Here is a 15,279-nt window from a genome sequence, read left to right as displayed (position 1 = left end):
ACACTGTAAACTGTGGTGTGCTTGCTTGGTAACGGCCTTATACTTCAAGTGTGTGCCAGAGCATCAACATCAACTTCAGATTGAATGTCAAAGTCAAAATGATCAATGGCGTTGTTATTTTTGACCTCGAGACATGATGAAGGTCATTTGTGCTTTTGTGTGGACCTGAGTGTTTGCTCAGTCAGCTAAGCATGATGAGAAAAGTAATTGCGAACTTTAAATGATTAAATTATTATTAATATATATTAAGGCCGGGTAGACAATGTTGTTAGGACTATAAATGGAAATTTTTTGAAGTTTCCTGTGCCATGCATCATTTTTTACAAATATTTGTTTTATTTACCGGTTTAATTAATGTGTTACACTGAAAAGACAAACATAATGACAATATTGCATGTAACCTAAAAGCCAAAGTTACAAAGTCAGTAACCTCCACAAATCTGCTTTTTAATTACAGCTTTATTGCATTGTGATTTGTATTTGTCTCATCACTATGTGGTACCAAACTGCTCCCAGACATTATACAGCAGTAATTACGTCATACACCACCACATTATCCTCATAATAAAGTACATTGACAATGAAGAAATGAATGAAGAAAAAAAAGAATACACACATAATTCACAGACAAAATTGAGGCACTTTTTGTGAGTATTAGTGTGTGTGTGTGTGTGTGTGTGTGTGTGTGTGTGTGTGTGTGTGTGTGTGTGTGTGTGTGTGTGTGTATGTGGGTGTGTGTGTATGTGTGTGTGTGTGTGTGTGTGTGTGTGTGCGTGTGTGTGTGCGTGTGTGTGTGTGTGTGTGTGTGTGTGTGTGTGTGTGTGTGTGTGTGTGCGCGCGCGCATGTGTGTGTGTGTGTGTGTATGTGTGTGTTGACCCATTGACCCATAGAAATGTCATAACTGTATGCGTGCGCATGGTTGACTGACACACACACACACACACACACACACACACACACACACACACACACACACACACACACACACACACACACACACACACACACACACACACACACACACACACACACACACACACACACAACCAGACAGTAGGCCTACAGACCCTAAAGAGTGAAGCCCTGCTGTCCTGAAGCATGTACGTATGTGAAAAATAAAGATCCTAAAACGTGCACTTGTTGTATTCCAAGAGGGAGCAGGCTGTTCCAGAAGCATCTAGATGTTTGTGGTTACAAGCAATTAAACATACCACTGGGCTGAGGACGTCATCAGGAATGCCCGTGTTTGTGGCGCCCACCTTATATTTGACATTACCGTGGTCATCCATTTATTTTTCTCATTTCGGAAAAAAACACCTGGCCAGTTTCTTTACAAACGTGCGGTACATGCTCGATGCTGCTCCAACAATGCACACACAGTCAGATGAAGTCACACCTGTGTACAAACAGTAAATTGGGATCTGTAGCCTACTAGAGATTCTCTGCTGCTACAAACAGTAAATTGGGATCTGTACTAGAGTTTCTCTGCTGCTACTAGGCGGTACCGCGCCTCCCTCCGGGCCAGGAGCTCCACCAGGGGGTAGGTGAGCATGGAGAGGACCAGCGAGGAGAGCAGCAGGTAGGTCTTGGTGGACAGGCACAGGTGGGAACTGTAGCCAAAGGCAAGCAGGAAGCCCACCGACTCCCACAGCCGGTAGTTAGCGAACGCTGCCTCCCTGTGGTCGGGGAAGAGAACTCCAAACATAGCTGCAACAGATTATACATTACATTACATTCGGCAGACGCTTTTTAACCAAAGCAACGTACAGTATACCGTATTAGCCCGAATATAAGACGATCCTGATTATAAGACGACCCCCCATTTTCAGGCTCATGTTTTGGGGGAAAAAGTTTTTTGAAGACTTAATTTTGCTTCACATTGGAAACTTTTCTCAAAATGCAGTTTTTAATTTGTTGGAAAATCTGAGGCTTTTTACAAAGAACAAATTTCACAATATAATTTTCATGGAATTTCCATGATATAAGACCACAGATGGCTACTCATATATCCTTTTCCTTTCTTTACTCACTTCACCTGTCAAGTGCCAATAGGCACCTACAGGCTACAGCCGCCTGGGCCCGCCTGTTTAAAGTGCGACGCAACATAGCCTACACTCAGAGCATTAGTCTGCGCCAGCCAGGCAACCAGTCCAGTAGAGATAGGCAATCTATTGTGCAATGCACAAATTTTGCGAAATGCTTAGTTGACAGCAATATCTAACCTGCAGCCGTCTCGCCAAATCGCCGTCCATTTTATGCATCCAAAGTTTTCCGTTGGACTGTAGAAACCGAACGTGACCAAAGGCAGATTGACGCATTGCACTTGAAACCCATGCGCTGCCTATCAGGACCACGTTGACATTAAAAGTCCGATTGATATTCATTTCGTACCAAGGGTAAAACTCCTAGTGATTTTATATGAACAAGACAATCTCTTGCCCTAACCATTATTCTGTGTTGTTGCATCGTTGCGAGGCATATCGTCAAAGGCACCGCTTGTCAAAGGCGCCGCTTTCTCGCGCGCACACAGATGACCATTGATTGGCTGATGACAGCATCCAAAACTTAGCCTACAGGTTGTTCGTCAAATCACCCTTCATTTCTTTAGTTTCTAGTGGTGTTGTTGGCTGACCAGAGAGAACGACCAAAGCTTTCCTGATGAGACTGTAAAACCAAACACAAATAAAAGCAGAGCAACTAGCCGCGATTGACTTGTGTTTTTCCCCTTGCACTGTCGTCCGCATCGCTTTGACATTGACAGTTGATAGACGTGCGGTGCAACAGTCATAACGAAACAAGCATCTGCAAATTTGATATGGACAAAACAATCTCTTAACCCATACATTATTGAGTTTTGTGGCATTGTTGTGAAGCATAGGCTAATGGCCACATTCAGGTTAAGTTTTAAAAAAAAAAATCATTTTTTTTTTAAAACTTTTTTCTCTAGCGTGCGGAAATAAGACGACCCCCCTTTTTAGAGTACTATTTTTATAACAAAAACCACGTCTTATATTCGGGCCAATACTGTATGTGGGATGCACATCTAGTATGGACTGCATATAGGCTTATCAGTTGTATACATATAGGTAATCTATAGGCTAGTAATAATAGTGAGTGTGTAGTACAACATTATCACCCGGTGAAAAGAAATAATGTGTTTTCTTATTGGCTGACAAGGTAGCCAGGCTACGCCCTCTTGTGATGCAACACCTTCGGCAAACGTTTCAAAGCTCCGTAGAAATCGAGAACTCCGCCCACTTTGTCGGGAGGAAATCAAATTTGAGCAGCTCCAATGGCCCGCATGGGTAGAGGTGTGTTCATGGTAGTGACATGGTTTTAGCAGAGACGTTCTATTGGGACTAAGAAAATGTTTGGTTTAAACTTCGGCAGAGCCTTTTCTGGCCTCGACCAGCAGCAAACTGAGGAAGGTCATTTGGGAAAAGTTATTCTTTATCTTCTTTGTCAGACCAACATCTCGGTATGAGATTTGAAAGTCGATGATAATCAGGCAACTGACAAGGTGTCTGTTATTGGCCTGGAACAGGACACCTATGAAGTCAAGCGTCTAACTTTAGGCACGTGTACAATCATGGTTTGGAATGCCAACGGTATTGAAGGGAAAATCTTGTACAAAGTAGAAATCATGCGTATGATATACCCTCAGCATTCCAAACGAAGAATCTACGCTTGTCTAAGTTACATCTCCGACAGCTATGCCTCGTCAGCCGCTTTCCCTTCAGCTGCACCACCGGGCTGTTCTGCACCTCTTCCTTAAAGGTGGGGTTGCAGGTATGACATCACTCCCCCAGGATTCTAAGGTTCTACATAGACTCCTATGAGCCTGCGGAACACCCAACGTGATGTCATAATAGTACACAGTCTTAAGATGGTTAACCTTCAACCTCTACCTTAACTCATAATAAATTACTTAAACAGCTTATACTGTATCTTATGTGTTAAATATGTTATGTTATATGTGTATACTGTAGCTTACAGTAGGCTGTAATGTCTGGCTGTGCCTCACCATTGATCTGTGTCTATACGTATATTATATTGTATTATATGGGTGTACGTACATTATGATGTATATGTGTGTACTATACTGCTAAGTGTCTGGCTGTGCCTCACCGTTGATCTGTGTCTATACGTATGTTGTATGGGGTGTACATTATGATGTATATGTGTGTACTATACTGCTACAGTGTTTCCCACAGAAATTTTGGAAACTATGGGGGCAGCCGGGATTTTTTTTTCCGGGGGGGGGGTGGCGGGGGGGGATCGGGGGGGGGGGGGGGGGGGTGGGCTTTTTCACGCGGGCCTTTGGGGGGCGGGGGGGGTATTCACGCAGTGTAAATGCAAAATGGTAAAACAATGAGTACAGTATGACATTGGCGCATGGAGAAACTATAGGCCTAGGCCTGCATTTCAGCCATTTATATTTTGAGAAAGAAGGCTACATAACATTTTACATAACATGATACTAGTAGTACATTGTCATTTATATATATTTTTTATATCAATTCTGTTTACAACACAGTTTCATTCGTCCCTCATGCAGAGGTCTATGTAATGAATAAAATAATAAAACAAAATAGGAACAGAGATAAGAATTTAAGAGTAGTATACTGTGAAATTGTTAACGCATAGACAAAAAGGGTCTAAGAGGGTAGGCTGTGCCTTTTCCCCACACACATATAGGCGTACACATTCTACATGAGGGGTGCTGGTCACAGGGCCAGTTTTTCAAAATTCCTCCCATTAAAAGGGCTGAACAACATATTACACATTTATGTCTATATTCACATTCATTACACATTCATTTCTATATGCAGCCCGATGTCTCCTCTGCCGTGTCAATGAGGGTCTGTCACCTAACTCATTACAACTGTAAAACAAAGCCTGGGGAGTGTTAGTAAACTCATCCCAACTGTCCCTTAACAACTTGACTAGGCTTTTGATCCCTCTGTCTTTCAAGCACTTGTGGTTTTCTCTATGGGATGTATTTACTCCAGGAGGAAAATGCGCAGGAAATCGTAATTCAAATCGTTTTTAACAAAAATGTAAATCGTAAAAAAAAAAAAAAAAAAAAAAAAAACATTTTTTTTTTTTTTTTTTTTTTTTACATTTTCGAAACTATGGCGGCCAAATTTAAACTATGGCGGGCCGCCATAGTTTCTTCAATGTATGGGAAACACTGCTAAGTGTCTGGCTGTGCCTCACCGTTGATCTGTGTCTGCCACACGCCGTCCGCCATCCCCCAGAGTCCCGGCACCAGGAAGAAGACGGCGAAGTGGTCGGGGTGCGGACGCCAGAACAGCAGTCCCATGATGCAACAGAAGTTGGTCAGAGCGGCTGGTACGAATACACACACACACACACACACACACACACACACACACACACACACACACACACACACACACACACACACACACACACACACACACACACACACACACACACACACACACACACAAAGCGTTCCACTCTGCATGAGTCTGCACGGGGGCAAAACATTAATATCAAGACAAATGCACAGTACATGTAATGATTATACTATGTCACAGCATTTGAAGTTGAGCCTAGCCCATTCTGCATAGAAACCAAGGCCAAACAGGGCCAGAATATGAATCATACCCAGGCCAAAGAGGGCCGTTATCCTTTAATCATACCCAGGGCAAACAGGGCCATTATGCTTATGACTCATACCCAGGGCAAACACACTTATGACTCATACCCAGGGCAAACAGGGCCATTCTGCCTGTGAGTGGCGCTATCTTCCCGAAGACGAATGAGAATACTGAATCACACGCTCCGAAGCAGATCATGCTGTAGCCGATGAAGTGGATGCCCAGAGCACAGGTGACATAGTTCTATAGAGAAAACACAGAACATAGAACACAGGTAACATAGTCCTACAGAGAGAACACAGAGCACAGGTGTAGAATATGGAGCACAGGTGACGTAGCTCTATGGAGAGAACACAGAGCACAGGTGTAGAATATGGGTTTAGAAGAAGATGGAACATGTGTAGGCCTATAGAGCATGGCCATAGAACACAGAAGATGATATAGAACACATGTATAGCTCTACACACAGACCCCAATGGATATAATCTAGTGCAGTGTTTCTCAACCTTTTTTTAGGCGAGGCACCCTTTCAGTTCATGAACAATTTCAAGGCACCCCAAAGCCAGGGGTGGACTGGCCATCTGGCGTACCGGGCAAATCCCTGTGGGCCCTCGCGCGTCTCGGGCCCTCCGAGGGCCAGAAATAATAATAATAAAATATATATTTTCTTTTTTTTGTCTGCGACGGTAAAAAAGTGACACATCGGAGCCCATTGGATGCTTCTCTTGATGCACATTTGGCTAGTCCAATGAAATGCTTTGGGTCTCGAAGTCCCGCCCCTCCCTTCAGGCCCTCTTTTGACAAAACTCATCATCACCTCAACTGCAGACTGGCTAATGCTGTTAAAACTGGACGACAGAGAGGACACAAAACGGAGAAAGAAAATAGTGGCTATGACAAGCGCAAGAAAAAGAGAAAGCAAAAACTTGAAGAGCACGCAAAAAATGTGCTGAAATCATTGACTTATTTAAAGCTAACAGCTCGCGCTCATGTTTCGGTCCGGAGATGGGGAACATCTGCCAGACAGCTCGATCTCAGGTAGGGACAGACAGTGGGGCTGTGGCCGCTAGCGCACAGGAGCAGAATGAAGAGGAGGTGTGGGAGATGGTTTGAGCAGGGAAAGAAAAGAGGAGGAGGAGACGATATAAGAGACGTGACCCAGGGAGAAAATGAGGTTAGCTTTCACCCCCAACACACCCGATAGTAGCCAATGCAGTGTAGCCAAATTACCCCACTATAGCCTACCCAAACCGTCGCTGGTGTTATGCGTTCGGCGTTTCGTTTGTCTGAGACCAAGTTGTCATCCTGACTTTATCAGTCACAAACATGTACCAATTCTGATAGGCCTACATTTCCATTCACTTCTCTTGTAATGTTACGCCAGCACAAAGAACTCTTTCATTTGTCTTGAGCTGTTGTCGTGATGATGTGCTGCTGTTTTTATGCTAGTGTCCTGTTCTCCAGAACTGCGAGTAGGCTACCCGCTGGCTACCAGTTTACTGTAGGTAGCTACTTCGGCGTTTCCCCCATTTATTGCCTGACACTCCCTCCCCACTCGCTCAAATCAGTGAGAAATATGTACCCATTTGATTTGTTTTCGTAAACTTTTCATGTACTGTTGCGCCAACATATAATCTTACATTTCTCTTGACATGTCAGCGGTCACAAGGACGACCAGCACTGGTGCTGTCTTGTAATTTGGTGTTACGGCCATCCCCCTTTCCCCTTCCGCCTATCCAACAATCTTATGTGTATTTTTTCACTGTACTGCTTGTGCAACTATGCTTTTTTAAAAACGAAATGAGTTTTTGTAATATTTTGCTTCTGCAATGGCATGTCACGTCATTAATAAGACATCTGAATGAATAGTTGCTTCTTTGCATGGTAGTCAGATGGATACGTAAGACGCCGTCGCATGCTACTGTTTGGGAATCGCTGGCTACGCAGCCGCTCACTTTATTACATAACCTGCTGTGAAACATTGTAGCGTAACTTTGTTTTGGCAATGTGTATGTTGGAAGCCTAAGCAATAAGCGGTCAGTTTTGCTGTGGTGAAAAAATGGCGAGTGTCCGAAAACAATATCCCACTCTGTCAGATGACAATCCTAGGTTCTTTTGATGAGTCTCAGTTTATGCCTAGACTAGACAAAACGGTTTGGGGGGGCGTGTTAACATGCCATGTAGCAAGCTGGCTTTTACTGACTGTAGGCCTAGGCCTGTGGACTGGAGCAATTTGGTGTGTGTGTGTGTGTGTGTGTGTGTGTGTGTGTGTGTGTGTGTGTGTGTGTGTGTGTGTGTGTGTGTGTGTGTGTGTGTGTGTGTGTGTGTGTGTGTGTGTGTGTGAAATGGTATGAATACTTTTTTTTGCTTTGAGTATTTGAGATTCACTGGCCAGGGCTTATAATCAAGAATAAAGTTAATTGTGCCTAATCTGTTAATCTCCTACCCCCAAACATACTCAGAACTTTAGAAGCAGGATGAAGGGAACATGAGGGTTCACAGCAGCTTTTTCCAGTGGGCAAGAATATATTTTGTATAACTATAACTATATATATATATATATATATATATTTTTTTTTTTAAACACCGATAGAGGCTTAGGCGCTGGGCCCTCAGGTGTCAAAAAGTGCCCGGGCCCTTTTCAGATCCCAGTCCAGCCCTGACCAAACCAATAAGCCGTAACATGGCATCGCATCCGATACCACAAAAGCTTAGAAATGTAACACATTTGGAGACGTCACACGACCTACGCTAGAAGTTGCAGCTGACTGGGGCGACCTATATTTACTTTATTGTGCATAAATGGCAGATGAAAGATTCCACTGACTAGCATTAACATATCAATGTATACGAATATGTATTATATTACATAATTTATTTATCAGCCACATTTCCGCGGCACCTCAGGGTGCCCCGGCACCCCTGTTGAGAAACACTGATCTAGTGAAGTGAACTAGCATCTAGTGAAGTGACGCGTGGAGACTTCCTGTTCTCACCTTGGTGAACTCGGCCCAGAGATAGCTCTGCTCCAGGCCGCTGTAGATCGTCATGGGGATGAGCAGCTGCAGCTTGCGGTCGCCGAGCAGTCGCGTGGTTGCCATGACAATGCTGCGTAACGATTCACCACTCCCACGGAACTCCTTGGCCACGCCCCCATCCAGGTCGTCCAAGAAGAAAGCCACTGATGCTATGGCAACCAGACCCATACCTGAAGAGAGGGGTTGGATAACATTAGCGTACTGAAGAGGGGTTGGATAACATTAAGAGAGGGGTTGGATAAGATTAGCGTAGCAGCCCAAGCTGTGGATTATGGCAGATTTTGGCAGTTTTTATTTTTATGAAGCACATTGAACTTCCTGTGTGTATGAAATGAGCTATACAGTACAAATAAACTTGCGTTACAACATAAAACAGAGGAGTGTATCTCAGTTAGCATACATCAGAGTTAGATTATAACACATAGGAGCTACATTTGCAGACCTCAGTTGTTGTCTGCATCCTATGCCAGAGATTGGCAGAGATTTGGGTTCAACTACCTGAGTTGGACCTAGGATAACCATCACGTGTGTGTATGTATGTGTATGTGTGTGTGCGTATGTGTGTGTGTGTTCGATGTGTGTGTGTGTGTGTGTGTGTGTGTGTGTGTGTCCTCACCGATGTAGCAGCCCATGAGCGTGTAGACCAGTTTCTGCTCGGGCCGAGTGCCGTTCCCTGATTGGATGAACTCGTCGGCACACGGACCAATCCCACAGTACTGCAACGCCTCCTCGGGGATATCAGCTGGGAGGTAGGAAACACACACACACACACCCACACACACACACAAAGTACAGTAATAGTAGTATTACGTAACATGACAGGTGTTTGTGTGTGTTTTTGTATTTGTGACTGACCCCACACAATACTGCAGGGCCTCCTCTGGAATATCAGCTGGGAACACTTAAGGGTGGTATATGCCTCGAGATCAGCGTCCCTGCGTCATGATGCAGTGAGCCGCGCAGTTAACGGAGTGAAGCCCCCCCCATCACGCAGGTACTATGGGGCACCTCCCCGAAATTGTGTCTCGACGCAGGGATAATGCAGACAGCGACAGCGTGAAGGGCGAAAATAGGTCTCTGATTGGTCCTCTCGACCAGCCTGCTCTGTCCTCGAGTCGAGAGAACAAGCTACTTCCTTGTTCTAACCTTCGTCGGTCTACGGACTGTGAGCTCTTCCTTAAATAAGTTGCCCGTGCTTTGTCGTTTGATTTATTTACACGAACCAAAGACAACACGTGCGCTTGCAAGTTACGACGCTGTTTCGAATTGAGCCGAAGTTATTTGGACAGTTGAACAGTGTTCCGAGGTCGAGGAAACATTCCGCCTCGTGCGACCTATCCTCGACAAATGAGCCACTTCTTTGTTCCAAACTATGCGCTGGCTGCCAGTGCGATCAAAAATGCACGTGACATAAATATGTAATGTTTCATTTTCATTGTTGTCGACTCTGTGAGGCTAAAAAACAACCAACACGTCTAGGTTACTCTTTGTATTGAAGGCAGTTTGAGCGTGAAATGACATCGCGCAGACCGCGCTTCAAAACAGGGCATAAACCAAAATTAACTGCATCATGGCTGGGACAAGCTCACTCCGTGGCACTGAAAGGAAGTATAACCCGCCCTTAAAGCACACACAGTCAATGACAATCATACAATCACACATTTGCATATGTGTGTGTGTGTGTGTGTGTGTGCGTTACTGTGTAGTGTACCTATGTGTGTGTATGGTATACCTATGTATGTGTGTGTGTCATCATTACCTACCTATGTGTGTGTGTGTGTGCGTTACTGTGTGGTGTACCTGTGTGTGTGTGTGTGTGTGTGTGTGTGTGTGTGTGTGTGTGTGTGTGTGTGTGTGTGTGTGTGTGTGTGTGTGTGTGCGTTACTGTGTGGTGTACCTGTGTGGTGTACCTGTGTGTGTGTGTGTGTGTGTGTGTGTGTGTGTGTGTGTGTGTGTGTGTGTGTGTGTGTGTGTGTGTGTGTGTGTGTGTTACTGTGTAGTGTACCTATGTGTGTGTCCTGGCTGAAGATGGCTGAGGAGAGCAGGTTTCCCCAGATGGCGGAGGACTGGAACATGGCGAAGAAGATGCCAAAATACTGAGTCAGCAGATCCTCCGCTCGACCACTCACACTGCTGCTGCTATTGCCCTCTCTACTGCCCTCTCTTTTACTCTCCCTATGGTCCTCAATATTGCCCTCGCTTTTGAGCTTGCCACTGCTGTCTTCTCTCTTGCTGCTTCCGTCTCGGCTACCCTCTCTCTCCTGACCTTGCATGCTGCTGGTGCCATTATCCTCGCCGCCTCTGCTGCCCTCCTTCTCCTCAACATCGCTGCTGATGTTATGGCCTCCACCTGTCTGCTCTCTATCTTTTGTCTCCCTGTTTCCCTTCCCCTCTGCAAGAATGTCCTCCCTGTTGTGTCCCTCGTCCTCTCCATGTGCTTCCTCCCCCTCGTCCTCTCCATGCGTGTCCTTCTTGCCTCCCTCCCCCTCGTCCTCTCCATGCGTGTCCTTCTTACATCCCTCCCCCTCGTCCTCTCCATGCGTGTCCTTCTTGCCTCCCTGTTCCTCTTCCTCATCCTCTCCGCCTGTGTGCTCACTCTGTGCCTGCCGCTGGGCGGTCAGGGCCAGATAAGTACACTTGGCTGACCACAAGGGGCCCCCAGCGAGCCCCAGCACTGCAGAGGTGGGAATCAGAGTCTCCCTGGAGGAGAGAAGAAGAGAGAGAGGTGGAAGAGGTCAGGTTATGTCTGAAGGGGAGAGAAGAAGAGATCATTGGAAGAGATCAGTGGAAGAGATCAGTGTCTGCAGTGTACAAGCCATGGCCTAATGCAGTGTTTCCCAACGTTTCTTGTCTCGCGTACCCCCAAAGCCTCTTAGTTATGCCATGAGTATCCCCTAATTCATGTTCCATATCATTTTCCCCATCCTGATATGGCTGCTCAATACATTTGTTATACTAATAAAACATTTCCAAGTAGGCCTACCCCCTGCAGTGTGCTCGCGTACCCCTAGTGGTACACGTACCCCTGGTAGGGAAACACTGGCCTAATGGTTGAGGAGATGGGCTTTAGATCAGGGGTGAATTTCTCGAAACCAAAGTTGCTTACTACATTAGCTACTTTGTTGGTTTCAATGCATTTTCCCATTGGCAACTACCGAAGTTGCTAACAGGCTACAACTTCCCTTTTGATGAATTTTTGATGAATTTTATTTGAAAGCGCCTTTCAAAACTCTCAAGGACACTGTACAGACAGAAACAAAATAAAACAAGACACATAAACAGAATTTTAAACAAAAATAAATAAATGAATACAATTTTTTTTTTTTTTTTAAATATGAAAATAAAATAAAATAAAATAAAACAGAATTTAAGAATCATAAAGAATAGGCTATTTGAAAAAGATGGGTTTTTAGCCTGGATTTGAAAAGGGGGAGAGAATCAGTATTGCGGATGTCAGGGGGAAGGGCATTCCACAGCTGAGGAGCAGAGCAGCTAAAAGCTCTATTCCCCATGGAATTAAGACGGGCAGAGGGGACAGAGAGGAGAATGGAGGAAGAGGAACGGAGGGGGCGGGAGGGAACAGCAATGTGAATAAGATTAGAAAGATAAGGGGGGGCAAGATTGTGGATAGCCTTGAAGGTGTGGATAAGTATTTTAAAATGAATTCTATATTTGACAGGGAGCCAGTGAAGATGTTGCAGTGCAGGGGTAATATGGTGACAGGAAGGGGTTTTTGTAATGATGCGGGCAGCTGAGTTCTGGACCAGTTGGAGCTTGTGGAGAGATTTTTGAGGGAGACCAAAGAGGAGAGAATTACAGTAATCAATGCGGGAGGTGACAAGACTGTGTACAAGAATGGAGGTAGAATGGGAAGTGAGAGAGGGGCGGAGACGGTTAATGTTGCGTAGGTGGAAATAAGCAGACCGTGTGATGTTGTTAATGTGGGAGAGGAAGGATAGAGAGCCATCAAGCAAGACGCCCAGACTCTTAACTTGAGGGGAGGGGGAGACAGGAGAGTTATCAATTGAGAAGGAAAAACTATCAGATTTAGATAAGGTGGATTTGGTGCCTACAAGTAGGACTTCAGTTTTGTTAGAATTGAGTTTCAAAAAATTGGAGGTGAACCAGGATTTGATTTCAGAGAGACAGGTGGTGAGGGAGGGGGGAGGGAGAGTGTCAGAGGGTTTGCCAGATAAATAGAGCTGGGTGTCATCAGCATAGCAATGGAAATTAATTTTGAATTTGCGGAATATATTACCAAGGGGAAGGAGGTAGGTGATGAAGAGGAGGGGCCCCAAAACAGAACCTTGAGGGACACCAGAGGTAACAGGGGAGGGCTTAGATTTAAAAGACTTCATTTGAATAAATTGAGAACGACCAGAGAGATATGAGTGGAACCAGTCAAGGGGTGTGTTACTAATGCCAATTGAGGAGAGTCTGTGGAGAAGGATAGAATGAGAGATGGTGTCAAAGGCTGCACTGAGGTCAAGGAGAATGACAATAGAGAGTAGTCCAGAGTCAGCAGCCATGAGCAGGTCATTAGTGATTTTAACTAGGGCGGTTTCAGTGCTATGTCGGGGGCGAAAACCAGACTGGAAGTGCTCATAGAGGGAGTTAAGAGTTAGATGGGAATGGAGTTGAGAGGCTACAATTTTTTCTAGAATTTTGGAGATGAATGGAAGGTTGGAGATTGGGCGGAGATTGTTGTAGTCAGAGGGATCAGAGCCAGGTTTTTTGAGTATAGGAGTGACAGCAGCAACTTTGAACAGAGAGGGTACAGTACCAGTAGAGAGTGAGGAATGGATGATGGCAGAAATGAAGGGGAGGAGAGAGGGGAGGCAGGATTTGATGAGGGTTGTGGGGAGGGGATCAAGCTGACAGGTGGAGGGCGTGGATTTGGAGATGAGGACAGATATTTCAGAGGAGTCCGGGAGATGAAAACTAGAAAATAACTGGTGGAGGGGGAAGAGATCAGTGGGGGAGGGAAGAGAGGGGTTGCAGATAAGATGTTGGTGGATTTTATGGATTTTTTCATTAAAAAAGTCCAGTAATGAGTTGCAAGTCTCAACGGAGTACATATGAGCAGGGAGAGAGTCAGGTGGTTTAAGGATGTTGTTAAGCACAGAGAACAGGGTTTTGGAGTTGCCTTCGTTGGCATAGATTAAGGTGGAGTAGTAATCAGATTTAGTTTGAGAGATGCAGTCCTTGTAGAGTGATATGTGGGCTTGGTACATTTCTTTATGAACAGTGAGACCAGTCTTCTTGTACAGGCGCTCAAGTTGTCTGCCTTTGGATTTCAAACTCACCTGTGTTTCCCATACATTGAAGAAACTATGGCGGCCCTCCATAGTTTAAATTTGGCCGCCATAGTTTCGAAAATGTAAAAAAAAAAAAAAAAAAAAAAAAAAATGTTGTTTTTTTGTTTTTTTTTTTAGTTTTTTTTTTTTTTTTTTTTTAACGATTTACATTTTTGTTAAACACGATTTGAATTACGATTTCCTGCGCATTTTCCTCCTGGAGTAAATACATCCCATAGAGAAAACCACAAGTGCTTGAAAGACAGAGGGATCAAAAGCCTAGTCAAGTTGTTAAGGGACAGTTGGGATGAGTTTACTAACACTCCCCAGGCTTTGTTTTACAGTTGTAATGAGTTAGGTGACAGACCCTCATTGACACGGCAGAGGAGACATCGGGCTGCATATAGAAATGAATGTGTAATGAATGTGAATATAGACATAAATGTGTAATATGTTGTTCAGCCCTTTTAATGGGAGGAATTTTGAAAAACTGGCCCTGTGACCAGCACCCCTCATGTAGAATGTGTACGCCTATATGTGTGTGGGGAAAAGGCACAGCCTACCCTCTTAGACCCTTTTTGTCTATGCGTTAACAATTTCACAGTATACTACTCTTAAATTCTTATCTCTGCTCCTATTTTGTTTAATTATTTTATTCATTACATAGACCTCTGCATGAGGGACGAATGAAACTGTGTTGTAAACAGAATTGATTCACGGTACTGCATTTAAAAAATATATATAAATGACAATGTAGGCTACTACTAGTATCATGTTATGTAAAATGTTATGTAGCCTTCTTTCTCAAAATATAAATGGCTGAAATGCAGGCCTAGGCCTATAGTTTCTCCATGCGCCAATGTCATACTGTACTCATTGTTTTACCATTTTGCATTTACACTGCGTGAATACCCCCCCCGCCCCCCAAAGGCCCGCGTGAAAAAGCCCCCCCCCCCCCTGCACACTGCTCACCCATGATGGGTTGAATCCCACCCTTCCACTCCCTATCTCACTCCATGGTTGAGGTGCCCTTAGGTAGGGTGACCAGATCCATTTTTACGACCTGTTTTACGATGTTTGTGTGTCCCAATTTTTGTGTTTCCTTCCGTCCTCACCTTGTGCTTCTGGCCTCAAGATGAGAAGCAACGTCATTGACACAAACTAGACTGACAGTCGGTCATGTTTCCGATATCTGCGGCCGCCATGTTACTCCAGATTTTATGCCAGCATCGCACAGCAAATTAGCTGTATTGCTGTAGCCTAATGTCGGGGATATATCTGCGTGCAATTCGGGTTAACTGCAGTTTATATCC

At 44.6% G+C, this 15,279-nt stretch overlaps 2 protein-coding genes across 2 annotated transcripts in view; both read right to left on the bottom strand.

Annotated features, from left to right (window-relative positions):
• Window positions 1-1,420: 1,420 nt before the first annotated feature.
• LOC134438411 (protein unc-93 homolog A-like) lies at window positions 1,421-1,706 on the bottom strand. Its single transcript, XM_063187978.1, has one exon. It carries the CDS (start codon window positions 1,704-1,706, stop codon window positions 1,476-1,478), a length of 231 nt encoding a protein of 76 aa, XP_063044048.1. The 3' UTR covers window positions 1,421-1,475.
• Window positions 1,707-5,198: 3,492 nt separating this feature from the next.
• The window catches only part of LOC134439291 (protein unc-93 homolog A-like), a 13,464-nt gene continuing 3,383 nt past the window's right edge, over window positions 5,199-15,279 (bottom strand). Inside the window, exons 3-8 of the mRNA XM_063189195.1 lie at window positions 11,266-11,369; window positions 10,675-10,818; window positions 9,286-9,411; window positions 8,628-8,839; window positions 5,739-5,874; window positions 5,199-5,353 (exon numbers count right to left, since the gene is read on the bottom strand). Of these exons, the coding sequence (XP_063045265.1) occupies window positions 5,199-5,353; window positions 5,739-5,874; window positions 8,628-8,839; window positions 9,286-9,411; window positions 10,675-10,818; window positions 11,266-11,369 (877 nt within the window). The remainder of the gene's footprint in view (window positions 5,354-5,738; window positions 5,875-8,627; window positions 8,840-9,285; window positions 9,412-10,674; window positions 10,819-11,265; window positions 11,370-15,279) is intronic.

The sequence above is a fragment of the Engraulis encrasicolus genome, chromosome 22 (genome assembly GCF_034702125.1).
Source record: "Engraulis encrasicolus isolate BLACKSEA-1 chromosome 22, IST_EnEncr_1.0, whole genome shotgun sequence".
Lineage (NCBI taxonomy): Eukaryota > Metazoa > Chordata > Actinopteri > Clupeiformes > Engraulidae > Engraulis > Engraulis encrasicolus.
Note: the sequence above shows the minus strand (reverse complement) of the source record. Positions and strands in the feature narration are given on the sequence as shown.

Excerpts from the sequence above, each read along its gene's own strand:
- LOC134438411 (XM_063187978.1), bottom strand. The coding sequence starts at position 1,706 with ATGTTTGGAGTTCTCTTCCCCGACCACAGGGAGGCAGCGTTCGCTAAC.